At 44.8% G+C, this 16940-nt stretch overlaps 1 protein-coding gene across 3 annotated transcripts in view; it reads left to right on the forward strand.

Annotated features, from left to right (window-relative positions):
* TBC1D9B (TBC1 domain family member 9B) overlaps positions 1-7870 on the forward strand; it is a 44438-nt gene extending 36568 nt beyond the window's left edge. Inside the window, exons 19-22 of one of the 3 annotated variants that reach the window (XM_083181476.1) lie at positions 2418-2468; positions 2858-2917; positions 4528-4637; positions 6487-7870. In XM_083181476.1, coding sequence (XP_083037602.1) covers positions 2418-2468; positions 2858-2917; positions 4528-4637; positions 6487-7170 — 905 coding nt within the window. In that variant the 3' untranslated portion in view covers positions 7171-7870. The remainder of the gene's footprint in view (positions 1-2417; positions 2469-2857; positions 2918-4527; positions 4638-6486) is intronic. The other 2 variants (XM_083181477.1, XM_083181478.1) reach the window with 2 other exon arrangements.
* Positions 7871-16940: the final 9070 nt, after the last annotated feature.

Genomic DNA, 16940 nt, shown 5'->3' on the forward strand with positions numbered 1-16940 from the left:
GTGTTTGGTAGGCGGTGTTGTGTTTGGTAGGCAGTGTAGGTAGGCGGTGTTGTGTTTGGTAGGCAGTGTTGTGTTTGGTAGGCAGTGTAGGTAGGCGGTGTTGTGTTTGGTAGGCAGTGTAGGTAGGCGGTGTTGTGTTTGGTAGGCGGTGTTGTGTTTCCATTTGGATGATGCTTCGGGGGATCATCAAAGATTTTGATATTTTTGTATAACCCAACCCTGACTTGTACTTCTCAACATATTTGTCCCTGACCTGTTTGGAGAGTTCCTTGGTCTTCATGGTGCGATGCCTCCTGCTTAGTGGAGTTGCAGCCTCTGGGGCCTTTCAGACCTTACGCTGTCAGATCATGTGACACTTAGATTGCACACAGGTGGACTTCATCGCACTAATTATGGGATTTCTGAAACATACTGTAGAAACATAGAATTTGATGGCAGATAAGAACCATTTGGCCCATCTAGTCTGCCCCTTTTTTTACCCTTTAGGTAATCTCAAACCTTTTTAATCCTTATTTCTTTGTAATAAGGTAATTGGTTGCACCAGAACTTTTGAGGGGCTTCATAGCAAAGGAGGTGAATAAATATGCAAATGGCAATTTTCAGGTTTTTATTTTTAAAACATTCTTTTTTATAAATATGTTTCTCATTTCACCTCACCAACTAAGGGGGGGGGATTCAATCTAGGATCACGGCTGTCGATCCTTGCCAATAGTCGTGACCCCGGCCCGTTTGCGGTCAGCCCGACAGCTGAACGACAGGTGGGATTCAAAGTCCTGCCTGCCGATCGACACAAAGGGGGCATGGTCGCGAAAACTGCCGTGGATTGGCAATTTGCGGCCGTTATCGGTGGAACGGGCCCGACAGCTTCTAAAGTCGGGCCTGTTCTGCCATGATCCCGCTTCAATGCTGTCGCTAAAGACAGCATTGAATAAGGAGCCGCCGCTATTTCCCCCGTCGGAAATAGAGGCGGCACATTGATTACCCCCCTTAGGCTATTTTGTGCAGATCTACAACATAAAATTCAGATACATTGCAACTTATAATTTTTTTTTTTTTTTAACAATATAGGTAAAAAGCCAAGGGGGGTGAATACTTTTGCAAGGCACTGTATGTGTGTGTGTGTGTGTGTGTGTGTGTGTGTGTGTGTGTGTGTATATATGTGTATGTATATGGCCGGCAACAGAAATCATGGGGCCCTGTACACTGATATTTCTGAGGCCCCATGATTTCTGTTGCCTCCCCTCCCCCAACCCCTAATCCCAAATCCACACAACTCACTGCAGAGCTGAGCTCCCGGACCTCACCTTAGCTTTCGTGGCTTCAGGGCCCTGCTCTCAGTCGGGGACTTCTCCCGTTGTCCATCCTTCTTGGCAGGGCAGGCAGCCACAGAGTGTGGAACAGACGACCCGGTGTGCAGGAAACGGAGAGGCCACAGCGGTCCGCACACGATATGGCTGTGCAAACTGATTCTGTCTCCGACTGCTGAGCTGGCCGCAGGCTGGGCACACAGCAAACACAGTAGACGGCACACAGAGCCACACACAGACGGGGGGCGGATGGCACAGTAGACGGCCTGACGGTCTGGCTGTGGGGGGCACAGGCTAGTACAGGTGGCCGGGGCATGGAAGTTCTGGGGCCCTTCAGAACACTTAACCCCCTTGGCCCACCCCTGTCGCCAGGCCTGGCTTGGAGGCTTTGCCTAATGGACATGGGGGTAACCTCACGACCATTAGAGAACTGCGGTAAAGCACAGTCACCAGTGTAATAGAATTCCAAGAAACATACTAAAAGCCAACGCAAAATGCTTATGTCTAACACTTATGCCCCCTGTACTGGGCACAAGTCATCAATTATAACACAAATAGAGAATTCAATAAATGGGCTTTATCTCAGTGACAAAAGTTCAGTTTCTTCATTATACTGGGGAGATTTGTGAGATGTCAGAATCAGTGGTGGAGTTCTTGGTCCCAGTTCATCATCATATGGTAACTGTGGCCACTTACCGTCCTTGGCGTAAGACAGAGAATGTGAGTTTATTTGTTTGCAGTGTTGCTTCGTAGAATTGTCCCTTTTTTTGTGATCTTATTTCGGAAAAGCAGTTGGTTGCGGCTAGGGTGATTCTTTATGCCATAAATGTGTATTATTGGGTAAACCTAAAACTGCTGAAGAGATTATAGCATCTAGTGCGAGAGAACAGTCTAACGGGAGTAATCTCTGTACAGTAGCGACCATGCACCGGGTGATACCACAAAACCGCATGTGTCGGCTGTAACTCCTCCACTTATCCTCAGATAAAGGTCATCGCATGCCGTTCCGTCTCCGAAGTTACCTTTATTTGGTTTCCTATCTTTTCTCCTCTCTCACCTTTCTCTCTTGTCCTTTTCCTGCCGCCCTCAACCCTCTTTTTCTGACTGCAGTATCTCCCTATCTCTCCGAGTTGGATCTTATTCTCCAGAGTGAGTTCCCAGGTTAGTTTTTCCTCTGTACGGGATTAGAGCCCCCTGTAAGTGTGTAAATAACCTTACCCCCATGCGGGCACAGATGTCGTCTTCTCCCCCCCAAATAAAGTGTAATATATAATATATTCCATGATTTGCTTCCGTTGGTTATAACCAGAGTTGATGGTGCATAGTCTCTTGTTGGACACTTTTCAGAGTAAAGGGCACCTGTTGCTTAGATACGGCGGAGGAATCCATTTTGGTGACTGCACTAATCAATATAAATGATGGCGTTACTAATAGGGTGCACTCAATCCCTGGCAACAGAGGTGTCCCCCGCTGTGTAGAGGCGACAGGTGTTTTTGGACAGGGATATTTAATCATTTTTCGGTTTTACAACAGTTAAAATTTGTTTTTAGACTCTGACGTCCAGGGCAATGAACCCGCACCTGAGAATGAAGACTCCCAGGAGAAAAAAGGTATTTATATAGTCTGTGCAACAACAGCAGAAGAATCATGTTACACATTCAGCTATTCATTTCACATTGTCAATAAATCTCAGGATTAAATTATATTTACATGTGCCACACGGGGCGGTGCCATACCGCAGACCTCCACTGGCCCCACTGCATACTCTATAGCCTCTTATGGCAGCTGACAATGACAGCCACCAGGTGCTGTAATGAGATCCGAGTCTGTCTCTGTGTTTCTTTTCCCGGCTTTTGTATTGATATCAGAACTCGATATGTACTACATGACGGCTAAAAGTTGCCATACTGATCATTTATTTAATATATTAATGATATATTAATAAATTCTTTAATACTAGTCTTAAGGCCCATCGGATGCAATTCTCAAAAGTTTTGTAAAGTGAAAATGTTTTTCATTTATTGTACCCTTATAGGCCTTTAACCCCTTCGGTGGTATGGCTGGAAATTTCTGGGTCTGAGCTGCGCTGCAGGAGCGGGAGCTCCCAAAAAATTTACATGCATGCCACTGTAAAGAAAGGGTGCGCTAGTGGTGCCTCCAGTGCTGAAGAACTGGCGCACTGAACTGTCCACCCCCTCCCCCACCCCACCTCGCCATCACCGCTTGGGGAGGTTCAGTCGCGCTCTTCCATGCGTTAGAATGCCCAAACAATGGAACTGCTGAGTTCCGAACACCTGACTGCACCCGAGCACCCGCCCCCCCCCCCCCCCCCCCCCCCCCAGCGGCCGCCGAACTTCTCCAAGCGGCCACAAACAGCCGAAGCCGGCAGCAACAGACCCGGGGGAGCAGCGGCTGCCCCTTCTGTGGTGAGTATTTCTGGGGTAGGACAAACTTGCCTTGGTAGGTTTGTCCTGCCTCAGGAAAACCCACCACTCAAGGGGTTAGGAGTCCACTTAAAGGAGTCTGTTTATTGTGTTGTATGCAGTGCTGACGACTGGGGAGTTGTACTATTTACCCAGGCCCGGGTATGTTGGAGGGTCCCATGTCCCCCTCCCCCTGCTACAGAGAGCAGGCATTTTGAGTATAGAACAGAGGCTGCCGCAGCAGCAGCAAAGCCTTGCTCCCCCCGCTCAGTACACGATGCTCAGTACCGTATGCTGAGTGGGGGAGAGAAGCAGCAGCAGCCTGTGCACTGGCACACAGACCGCACCCCCTGCAATTTTTTACAGGGGTGTGGCCACGCTCCCATTGGCAGTCCACCATTGACCATGCCCCTTTTTACTGGGGCCTGAGAGTGCTTTCAGCGGCTCTGGTTATACTCAGAAAGTCAGAAGCTTTCCAATGGCATATCACAATGCATGAAAACAACAGAAATAGCATGGACCCTTATAACAGCACCCATAAGGGCTCGTCCGATTAAACCCATCTTCAAAGTGATATTGTCCCTTAAGAAGATAAGGTAGTGTGCAAAGTTTGTAGACGATTATTTAAAGTGTTCGAGAGCTATCGTGGAACAACCATACACACACACACACACAAACATTTAATTATAGTTATGTTGATACAATATATTGTATGTTTGACTTTTGGTGGCTTGCAGGAAGAGGGTGGATATTAGGTCATCAATAGTACTGGTCATAATGATATTTCTCTGTTTTAGAGGAGAAGATTGCTGCCAGTGCCCCTGACTATAAGTATTACCTGCGCATGTGGGCTATTGAGAAGGAGCAGAGGAAAGAGAACATTAAAGACATGCCCAAGATGAATCAGGTAAAGGGAAACCGTTCTCCGGGTAAATGTAACTTCTGCATGATGATAAATTATTGGTTGTATCTTTTATCTGTGGATATTGATGTTTTACATATGCTGACTGCACACACTGCGATATTGCAGCTGATATCCGGGAGCAAGTCTGACATCGCAGTGACCAGTAGCAATCTTATCAGTAATTCAAATCATTAATGGCCATGTGAGGGTTTGTTTGGCATGGAAAAGATACTACTGTGAGGCATAATGTGTATAAGATAAAGGGATACTAATGTGTGGCTTAAAAAGAATAAGGGTCATTACTGTATGACGTAATGTGAATAAGGGGACTACTGAGTGGCATAATTTGAATTTTTGATACTATTGTGTGATCATGCCCCTTCCCAGCAAGTTATGCTGCACCTATATAAAATATAGGGAGTATAAAATTGGTTAGGCCCAGCTCTAACCCATATTACCAGTCCCCAGCGGCAGTGAAGATTGAGCTCCAAGAAAGTAAGAGATTAATGTTCTATAACAAGTTCTGTTCCATAATCTGCCACCAAAGTCCATTTTTAGCAAATAGCATAACATGCCTGACATTGTATACAGCATGGCTTTTCAAAATAATCATTTCTCAACTGAATCCTAGTTGTAATGTTGCAATAGCCCCGCCCACTCTATATTATATTGATGGTAGGGTCAGGGGTTAAGATTGAGTGTCTTCGTGCCCTAGGTGGTGTGGAGGAAGTTTAAGCAAGGGATGAGCATACTGAAAATGCATTTAGCATGAAGAGCTGGTGTGGCAAGGATATGTATAAGGACTAGTTATAATGGCAATGCCCCTGATGTGCATTTTAATTGGTTTACTCACATCTCTGTTTGATGGTAATCAGTGCTTGTACTCAGGGCTATTTTTCAGCAGGCTCCAGCAGGAACTGAGGCCCTTATTCTAGTTCACTCTTTCTGACAAAATATTTCTTAGATGGACAAAACCATGTGCACTGCAGGTGAGGCAGGTGTTACTTGTGCAGAGATAATTAGATTTGGGTGGGGATTTACACCTGCCTCACCTGCAGTGCACATGGTTTTGTCCCATCTAAGAAATATTTTGTCAGAGTGAACTAGAATAAGGGCCTCAGTTCCTGCTGGAGCCTGCTGAAAAATAGCCCTGCTTGTACTGAATCTGTACTGCGCATGTCCCCTTCCTTCTGCGAGATCACTAGCAGTCCCACTCAGCCACATCATGATTGGTATGCTGCAGCGCTCGGTGGGTAGAGCGGGGGTGGCAACAGGGACATCCTCAGATGCAGCACTCAGATTTTGCTGTTCCAGCCGGAAGTGTCTTTCCTATTTATGCCACCTGCTGCATTATAGGGATGGCCATCGTTGCCATTGCCATCGATGGCAATTCTGCAACTGCCCATCGATAGTGCTAAACCATGCAATGGATGACCATCGATATTTTTACATATCGATGGTCATCCATTGTGTTTGATTGATTGGCCTGCGGGCCGATCAAAACGCAGGGGCGGGGCTTCACGGGGTTCGGGGGCGGAGCTATGCTCCGTGTCCCGGCACTTTGAAGAAAAAAAAGCAAAATATTGTTTTGCTGTTCCATCGATGGAGGTAAACCATCTGGTTCTCCCCATCAATGGCAAAAGTATTTGACATTGACCATGAACCATCGAAGATTTAGAATCATCGATGGTCGATGGCCATCCCTACTGCATTACCATACCATTGTGCATCGTTGGACAGGAGCATTGCTCCCTGCTTCCATCTTGAATCAGGCCCATGGTTCATAAGCCATTCAAATATGTGAAATGCATTTTTTTTATTCCTGACTGCTAATATTATTGTGTCATTATAGGAACAGTTCATTGAGCTTTGCAAGACCTTCTACAACATGTTCAGCGAGGACCCAGTGGAGCAAGAACTGTACCACGCCATAGCCACAGTTGCGAGTCTCTTGCTGCGCATTGGTGAGGTGGGCAAAAAGTTCTCCAATCCTCCTCTCAGGAACTCTGAGGAAGCACAAACACGTCTAACCAGAGAACCCTCTAACGAAGAGGAGGAGCCGCCCTTGGAGAACAGGGGACCAAGTGCTACAGAGCACGATCCATGTACGGGACCAATCCCAGTCCCCAGCAACTCTCAGGCAGCGCTCACCCAAGATGACATTAAAAAACTAGGGAAGCAAAGCGGAAATGGCAGCCCCCCCACGCAGCCAACCTCCGACGATGAAACCAAGGATGACACTTCAGTCTCCTCCTACTCTATGGTCAGCGCCAGCTCGCTCCAGTGCGAGGATATTGCAGATGACACGGTGCTGGTCGGATGCGAAGCTGGCAACGCAACCCCGAAGTATGGCAGCACCATTGATGCGGAGTGGTCCATCTCCTTCGAGCAGATCCTGGCTTCCATGCTGACTGAGCAGGCCCTGGTCAGCTATTTTGAGAAGAAGGTGGACATTGTTCAGAAGATCAAGCAGAAGAAAGTGGAAAGACAAATCAGTTCCTCCAGTGAGCACGAAATGCCTTCTGTCTCAGGCTGAAGCTTTGTGATGATGTTGGGCGTAAACTTGCTGGGAAACAGAGGAGACCACTTTACATGTTCTCCACGGTTTCTGGATTCTCTCCTCTCCCCATCAGCAGCCGCCCCAAGCCTGGGAAACCGCTGCGTATTGGAATAATCTTGAGCTTCAAAGTCATGTAAATGCATTAGGAGCTGTTCAGTTCTAGGCTACACCTTTGCATGCTTTCCTCATCCGCTGCACTTGTCCCGAGCGCTGTATGTTTGCTTCACACTTACTATCAGATGTTTATCCTGTGTCGTACTGAAGAAACAGCGCTGTGCCCCGTGGTAAGCGGAGGGTAACAGGTGCCTTTACCACTGATGGCTCTCCGCTTGTTGCCCGGTGTCTGAGCAATGCAATCTAACTTACACCTAACACCTGCCGTGTCCTAGGCTTGTAGCTAATGTGCAATATATTGGTATACTGAAAAGTGTCCAAGACTTTTCATTTCACTCTCGCTGTACGTTATGTTCTTTGATCATGTTTGTATCTTCCCGCACTTTTTTTTTTTTGTCATTTCTATGTGTCTTTATGATTGGCATCTGTATATTTGTGATGACGATGATTTGTTTCCTCCTTGGCTCAGTAACAACTTGTATGTACACTAGATATAGCCATACTTTGGCAGGATACACTGCTGCTATTATGTCGTCCTGGTATTTAAAACATTTCAGCTTTTTTGTTGTTGTTGTGCTTGTTTATGATTTGATTACATTATATCTCTAGAATGAATCCTACACGTTCTAACGGAAAGCCCACTGTGACCTACAGTAGTAATAAGAGTAATATATTAGGAATACAAGGACAGAGATTGGGCAACACGTTTATAGTCGACATGCCTACGCTCAGGTCTGTGGCCCTTATTCAGGTTGGCTCGGTAAGCTACACACATTGCTGCCCGGCCGAATACACAAATCATCCCATGGTCGCGGACCATCGAATGATTTTGCCTTCGCAATTAGAAGTCAGTGAAAGCGGACTTCTATTTACTAGCGCAACAACAAAGACAGGGCGGGCAGCTGACGCTGAGCGTTCCCATGGTCCAGCGATGTCCCCTCCTCCGGCCCTCCCTTCCCGCAATGAACGGCCCGGCGAGTATGTAACTAGCTGAAGATGTTCGATGCTGCCCCTTTCCGTGTGATGCTAAATTAGGGCCTGTATGCTCACACACTATCCTACAGATCAGGCCAGAAAGTCTGCGCTTCAGTAAGGAAGACCAATTATAATCCATTTCATTAAAGCTGACTCATTTCGTACGTAAACGATTGGGCAACCGTAAACAAACGTACCCACTGTTCTGTAATGTCCAGGGGAACTTTGCATAGGCCCTCTCAGATCTGCGGTGAAGTGGTTAGGGAGATAATGATGCCATCCGCAGCCTCGCAGATGCCCTTGGGACCAGCATATGCCATAACGTCAGCATCTATAGCTGTCCGTCATTTCCGAAAGTATTAAGAAGAATGAGAGAGTTTTGTACACAGCTTATACGGTTTTAATGACACAGAATCACTGAGAGGTCATTCGTTCAAATGCCAAAGCCTATTAATAGGAAATTGCAGACTCTCAATATCCTATCCAAATATTAGGGTATATAACGATTTAGGATATTAATAAGGTTTTTCATGCATTCTGATAGAATCGTTAGGCTTTATCAATGAAATGCATGTGGAGACTGGTGTCACCTGGCAGACTTGTGCTAGTCTCATTGTGACATGGATTTTTGCAATATTCACAGCCCTATGTAAAGTCATTACAGACAGAACATAACAAGACATTCCTGAGGCACAGGTAAATACGAATAAAAGGTGCATAACTAATAAGCTTCTGTCATCATTCTCCTAGTGTGAAATTTCATAGGATGAGAGAATCAGAAAGTGAGAGATTTGGTAAAAAGCGGCAATCATTTACACTGCAAAACCAGTTTGATTCTGAAGTGTAAATGATTGCCGCTTTAAACAAAAAAACTGGCGATTTCTTACCAAATCTCTGAATTTCTGTTGCATGTATTAGTGTTCATTCTAGCAGCCGCTAGCTTTGAAAACCCATGCAGTTCCTCTTCCCTGTCTGGGGTGTCGCTGTCTGCTGTAGTGCTTCTAGCACAGTCTGGTCTGTATATCAGTACTGATATGCAAAGCAGACCTGTGCTAGAAACACCACAGCAGACAGCAACACCCCGGGCAGGGATCAGGAACTGCATGGGTTTTCAAAGATAGCGGGTGCTAGAAAGAACACTATGTATGTAATGTATGAGCTTTATAATAAAATGTGTGAATAGTGATGCATTTATATCATTAGATTTTAGGCTTCACATTGCTCTACCTTATAATAGTTCAGACATAAGTGTTTGTATACCATTATTTGTTGTTATTTTTTAATCTGGCTTTGACACGGCCAATCATTGGGATCATTAAAGTCAATGGACGCTTAACGTGGGCTTCTAAGAAACTGGGTGTTGTATAGAACGTTACTTCTTGTTAGCCACGGTCTTAGCAACCTGTGTGTACTGGTAGATTTACATTGGGATCAGTCTACATGCTCACTAGTATAGTGTGAGGGGCGCACAGAGGGGACCCAACCCCAGTCTGCATCCAATGGAGAACATTCAGCTTTCAACCAAGACTAGTGGGGAGGGGGACGGTTGCCAGTTGGACAATGACCACACTACACACCATCATCTGACTGCAGTGATGTCATACATTGTCGTTGTACCTCACTGAGCGGAAGTTACAAGTTCTGTTATGAAATGGAAACATTTTCTTATCCAGTTGTGCGGTGGTTGCTATAACAACATATATGTACGGAATGAAGCTTAAAAGAACATCTCTTAACATTCATGAAAGTCTGTTGGGACCTATTTAAATTCATTAATTTCCTTATCACACTATCACAGAAATGTATCAAAGTTTGGAGAGAGATAAAGTGCCAATTAATCTGTCTGGCTTTTCTCGCACAGCCTATAAAATGACAGAAGTTGACTGGCTGGAACTTATCTCTCTCTCTCAAAGATATGATATATATATATTTATTTATTAATTAATAATCGACATGCATTGGGTCAACCACTGATGGCTGAGAGGCCTTAGGTTGACACCTGAAACAGATCGATGTGGCTAAGGTCTCCAGGGTTGGAATGTTGACACAATCATTAGGTCGACCATGGCAAGTCAACATGATATGAGCCAGGCGGTAGTTCATGCCCTACCATCCACTAGGGCGCAAGGCACCTTGCCTGAGGCATGGTGAGCAGACGCGGTACACGATGACGGTGTCCATGTCGACTATGTCAACACTAGGGACTAAAAACGTGAAAAAGTCATGTCCACCTTCCGGCTGTCGACCTAATGCTTGTGTCGACTTTTCCAACCCTATCAACCTTAGCCATGTCGACCTATTTCAGGTGTCGACCTTCAGTGGTTGACCCAATGCAAGTCAACCTAAATTGGGGCGAGACATACATAGATTTTGTACCTGCACGCTGAGTTTTTGGCTTGGACTAGCAGCAAACACGAAATACGGTTTGACCAATCCCTTTATGGATATTTACCTTACAGAAATGTGTTTGTGCCGCGCCCCGTCCTGGTATATTGGGCCCAAAGCTATTTCACTGTGTAAATATTATAGCAGGGAGTATAAACCTCTCTTATACATTATTCGGATGTATAGTACTGCAGTCTTCAGATACCCCTATATTTGCCAGTAGTTACCGTAACCCGTGCACCATCACCTGGCAACTAAAGGGGTACCTGAAGACTGCAGTACTATACATCTGAATATCCGAACGCGAATAGAGACTTGGATTTAATAAAATCTGTGACTTATTGAACTTTTTAGTATCCAATACACCGATCAGACAATTTGGAGACCACGGTTGCCCCCAAGTCCGGTACACCAACTTGGGCTCAGTGCTACACCATTTGCCAGAATCAGGGCTGTCATTATTAAGTATTGCTGATAGATTGGAAGCAGAAGTACTTGTAAGAAATCGGTTTAAAGTAAAATATCGTTTACAATCACACTGTGTCATTCCCATTCAATGTAGAACACACACATGCCTAAGATACACTTGTTTAATAAGAGCGGTTTATACCCCTACTACAATATTTACACAGTGAAATAGATACACCAGTTTGAGTGCACAGGCCCAATATACAAGGATGGAGCGCAGCACAAATTTTTTGTAAGCTAAATTGTGTCAAACCAATGCCCCATACCCTAATTATCGCTCTCCTCTACATGCTCTCACATAAATGGCCGTAGTAGTGTATGTTCTGTACTAGACCCTGTCTGTAGGGGGAACTCCTCCCATTTCCTGCAGATAGGTTGTCAAGCTCCACCTTCCTGACACACAGCGTATTGTGTGTGTATATATAGGCCCTGTTGTGTATGCACTTACTCTAGGTGGCTATCTGATTATAAAATAATTTATGACCATATTTTTAAATCGTACAAGAAATCATACATGGCTTAATAAATATATTTTTATTTTTGTCCTGTATTCAATAAAATCGAATAAATGAATTCTGCAAAGGTCGTTCTTCACACAAGTGCTGTACTCTGACTAACAAAGTGCTTTCAGCGTGTGTGGATCATAGCCCAACATGCACAAGGTCAACACAGGTGGAAATCCATTAAGGGGGTTATTCTGGGTGGATCGTTCGGATGCGAACTCCTATCGGAACCCATCCTGAGAATTTTATCAACACACCCTGTACGTTACCGTGTAATTTGTTTTTATGTTTGCTATGTACGGCGCTGCAGACACTTTGTGGCGCCTTATAAATAAATTAACTACTATTAGGTATTACTGCAAAGTGCTCTTTAAAACAAGATAGTGTGTAACATAATAACTAACTAACTATATATATATATATATATATATATATATATATATATATACTTATATATAATAAGAAGATTTCTACCATAGCGTTAACACTATATTGCTCTGTGTATACCCAGCTTAAGAAGTGTGGAGAACAATTGACTCATGGTAGTGGATGTGACTAGTATAATCCAAAAACATTATGAGCCTGGTATTTCTCTGCAGTAACCAGAGACTGGAGATTAGGGTGGCCAATCCCGGGATCATGGGATTTGGCCCCAAAATGTCCGGGATTTCAATCCCGGGATTGGACTGCGCCGGGCAGCGTCTGAGCACTCGCTCAGACGCTGCCCGACTGTTCCCGACCCGGCGTGCAGCCTGCACAGTGTGATTCGGTCATAAGTCAAGCAGCGCAGGCCACAGCCCTGCACCACCAGCATCAGAACCCGCTCGCCGCCGGGCCTCCCCCAGCCGCCTGCCTCCTCAACGATGCCGTCTGCCTCCGCGCCAAAGCTGCCTGCTTCCCCCGCTCCCCAAAAGTAAGTGAGAGTGGCCCTGGAACAGCCGCACGCGTTATACCAGCTGCCTGCCTCCGCACCGCTGCCACCTGCCCCCCCTCCGTTGCTCCCCACAAGTCATACCCCTTTCACACCAGAAATGCAGGGACAAACCCGGGAATTAGACAAGCAGGGACATTCACGGGTTGGGACCCTTTCACACCAGAAAAGTCCCTGCATTTTCTGGTGTGGGAAGGAGCCCGTCAGGAGGTGGGGAGGAGGTGGGCAGTCGGGATGGCGGTGGAGGTGGGAAGGAGGTGGTAAGTAGGGTTGGATTGCCGGCAAATTAGCCCAGTAATTTGTCCCGGGTACCTTTCACACCAGCGGTAGTACCGGGTTGTTCCCGGACTCAACCTGGGAATTTAGGCTGGTGTGAAAGGGGTATCAGTCGGTGTAGGGCACAGGGACAATTTTCTTTTAGGCATACCAATCCCAGGATACCGGGATAGAGCATTTTTTAATTCCGATTCCCGGGATTGAAAAAATGCCCCGGGATTGGCATCCCTAGTAGAGACACAACAAGTGGATCAGTCCTGATGGAAATCTTAAACCCATTTAGTATAACTGAACCTCTTACCCTTCTAGTTCTGGAGAACACTTGCTGTACTGTGTCTATCCATCCGCTCAGCCTAGTTGTATGCATTGGTACTCTCTGGTGACGTTATGCTCACTACTGCACAAATAACCGATATACAGTACACCTACACCTATTGGTGTTTCATCTTTTCACCAGACCAGCAATCCAGCTATTACTATCGACAACAGGGGTATTGGGTGGGTCCCTGCGCTAAGTGCTGCCGGTGGGTTTGAATCAATGATCATATACAAATGAAAAAAAGCTAGTATAGTAAAAGTACCGCTTTTATTCCATTAAAATAACACAGTAAAAAACAAAGTGCATATGCTGACTCTCACCGAGTGATGTGGTCTACCCAATGTGCAGTAGACAAACAAGCAGATGTTATCAACCAACAGGCGTCCCTGGCAGCTGGTCACTCGGGTAAGTACAGCAGTCCACCTTGTCCTCCTCCAACGCGTTTCGAAACTCCTCTGGTTTCTTTATCAAGCCTTGATAAACGCGTTGGCGGAGGACAAGGTGGACTGCTGTACTTACCCGAGTGACCAGCTGCCAGGGACGCCTGTTGGTTGATAACATCTGCTTGTTTGTCTACTGCACATTGGGTAGACCACATCACTCGGTGATAGTCAGCATATGCACTTTGTTTTTTACTGTGTTATTTTAATGGAATAAAAGCGGTACTTTCACTATACTAGCTTTTTTTCATTTGTATATGATCATTGGATTTATTGGAGAATTATCGATTGCTGGTGACGTGACCGCTCCCCAATATACGAATACCAGTCTACCCTAAAAAGTAGACTTTCTGGCACGGTACGAGTCACAACCTATGGATTTTATCCTATATTTACAATATTGGTTTTGACTGTATCACACTATTTTTGTTCTCTCTCTCTTTGTTTTGGGTAACACCGATGAGAGTACCAGAGGGAACTATTGTTATCTGCGCCAAGGGGTTTGTCAGTATCTTTCTTAGCTATTACTATCATTTGCACTGTAAACTATGGAGATTACTACTACTACACTGGTCACAGGCACCAGCAGCTGGGAGACATGGACAGATGGTACCTTCTGAAGGTCTGTGTGATTTTAAGCAGGTACCTGTTTTGGCCTGCAGGGCCGCCACTAGAAATGTTGGGGCCTGGGACTGACCTACAGTCCGTGCCCCCAGAGGCACAGCGCCATACCTCCGGATGCCCGACCCCCCCCTTGCGCACGCCCGCCTCCCCCACATGACAGCACCCCGTCTCCCCCTACCTCATCCCCATTACTTACCATCACCCACAGCACGCATAGTCCTCCGGCTCCTTTGGTGTCAACTGTCAAGTCCGGCGCGCACACTGCAGAGCGCTGAGCCACTCTGTGTCCTGGGCTCGGCGCTCTGCAGGCTGCACTGTGTATTGTGTGTGCCTGGCCGCAGGGTGGGGGTGGCTGTGGGCAGCTGCCCGGGCCCCTCCAGAGGCTGGGGCCCAGGACAGCTGTACCCAGGGCACCCTCCTGTCGGCGTCCCTGTTGGTCTGACCAGACCCATGTTTTTTTTATCTCACAAACATTTAACCAACTAACATAATTTTCTGTGGACACTAAGCGCTGTCTATTTGAACTACATCACAAACAACTAAAAATAGCCAATAGTCAATGCAGATCATATCTGTCTTATCCTGCTTTTCTACTATACGGACCCTGTTGGATATTCTACTACTAACTAACAAAATTATTAACGTGATACAGAAAGGGTTAACTGTGGTGGGTGCGCACACAGTGCTCTCAAGCAGCCTATTACAATTCAAGGTGTTATTATCAAACCACCTTATATAGACAAAAGGACAATATACAGTAAATGAATTGATACCGGCGCTTTAGAGAGGTATTCTTTTAGAGGTTTTGTTTCCAATATTAGTCCAGTTCCCAGAAACTTGAATGGATATGGTGATTACGGATGTAATAATCCTCCAGATATAGAATAAAACAGAAACAGAATATAGTGCATAACGATTTTGACAACAAATTTAATGGGGGTATTGCACTTACAATTGGTAGGAGTTTTTAAAAAGCACACAACAAAAGTCCCGGGGCACAGCAGGAGGGATGGGGTCAGTCACAAAGGCAGATCAGCTCCGGACACTGAAACAGCCTGAACTCGTCCACCCACACGATTCCCGAAGTCCAGCAATGGTACACAGTCACACTGAAGATTAACCGTCCGGGTGGCGCTTCCGCCTTTACCCGGAAACAAGATGGCCGTGCGTTCCAAGCGCCGGCCAATATGCGTTCCAGATGTACAGGATATTGTAATCCCGGAAATAAGATGGCCGTGCGTTTCACAGCACGGTCATTACATTCTCCGGTGAATGGATATACATACCAATCTATTATATCAATAAACATATCACCGCTAGAGTCAATATCCTCCTAACAAAACAGGTCATAGTTATATCCATAAATAATGTGCATATATGCGTGGATCTTATTTACATAAAAAACGTGTATATAAATCTCATTCCTTAAAAATCATATGCATAGATCTTCATTATTAAAAACATCTGGATATTGCATAAAAGAACAAGATAATAGAATTGTGTCAAAACAATACATAAAATACATATAATACATATAAAAGGAGAGACGGTCAGGACTAAAAGGATGGTATTAGGTTAAAAAATGTTTCAATTCAAAATCACCGTTTAAACCACCAGGGACGAGAGTATTTAACCGGTGGATCCATCTCATTTCATTTTGCGCAAGGCGCTTATCAATATCTCTCGTTCGCCATCTTGGTGTAATCAATTGGATTCCCCAGAAGTTGATTAGAAAACATTCTTTAGATTGGTGTACCTTTTTAAAGTGGTCTGAAAGTGTATGGGTCAGTAGACATTTACGTATATTATATACGTGTTCTGCAAGTCGTGTTTTTAGTGGCCAACTTGTTCTGCCCACATAAAAAAGATGGCACGAACACTCTAACAAGTACACAATGTTTTTAGAATGACAAGTAATGAATTCGTTGATTTTATAAAAATTTTCCTTTGACCCTTAAATCTGCAATCTTTTTATTTGTTCCTTTTACTGTTTTGCACATCACACAATCTCCGCATCTGTGGAACCCCTTAGTACGGATGCTTTGTCTTGGAGCGTCATCTATAGTGCTTTTTACCAAGTGATTTTTAATGATGCGGATTTCCTATAAATAAAAACTGGTTTATCAGGTAAAACATTTCCTAAAATCGGATCTTGTTTTATCATATGCCAACTATTTTTAAAAACATTTTCTATTTTAAAATGGAGGCTATTATATTGAGTGATAAATGCCCATTGGTATTTATTATCTTTTTCTTTTTTCGGTTTTTCCTTTAATAAGTCCGATCTTTCTATATTTTCAATTCTCATTTTTGCTGTATCAAGTGTATCTGTAGCGTAACCTTTGGATGTCAATCTTTCTGTTATCTCTTCTATTTGTTGGCTACAGATCTCCTGGTTAGAGCAGTTACGTTTGGCTCTTGTAAACTGGCTAAAGGAGATACTTTGGAGCCAGTTAGAGTGATGTTGACTAGTTACTTCAATATAGCCATTTGAGTCAGTGGGTTTTCGATACATTTTCGTGTTAAGTTTACCATTATCGATATAAATAGTTAGGTCAAGGAATGAAATTTCCTTGACGCTATTCATAAAAACCAAATTAATAGACATGTCATTCGTATTAAGAGTATTACAGAAATTAAAAAGACTTTCCTGACCGTCTCTCCAGATAAACAAAATTTCGTCAATAAAACGCCGCCATAGCACCAGACCC

This window comes from Crinia signifera, chromosome 4, assembly GCF_055691185.1.
Source record: "Crinia signifera chromosome 4, ASM5569118v1, whole genome shotgun sequence".
In the NCBI taxonomy this organism is placed as follows: domain Eukaryota; kingdom Metazoa; phylum Chordata; class Amphibia; order Anura; family Myobatrachidae; genus Crinia; species Crinia signifera.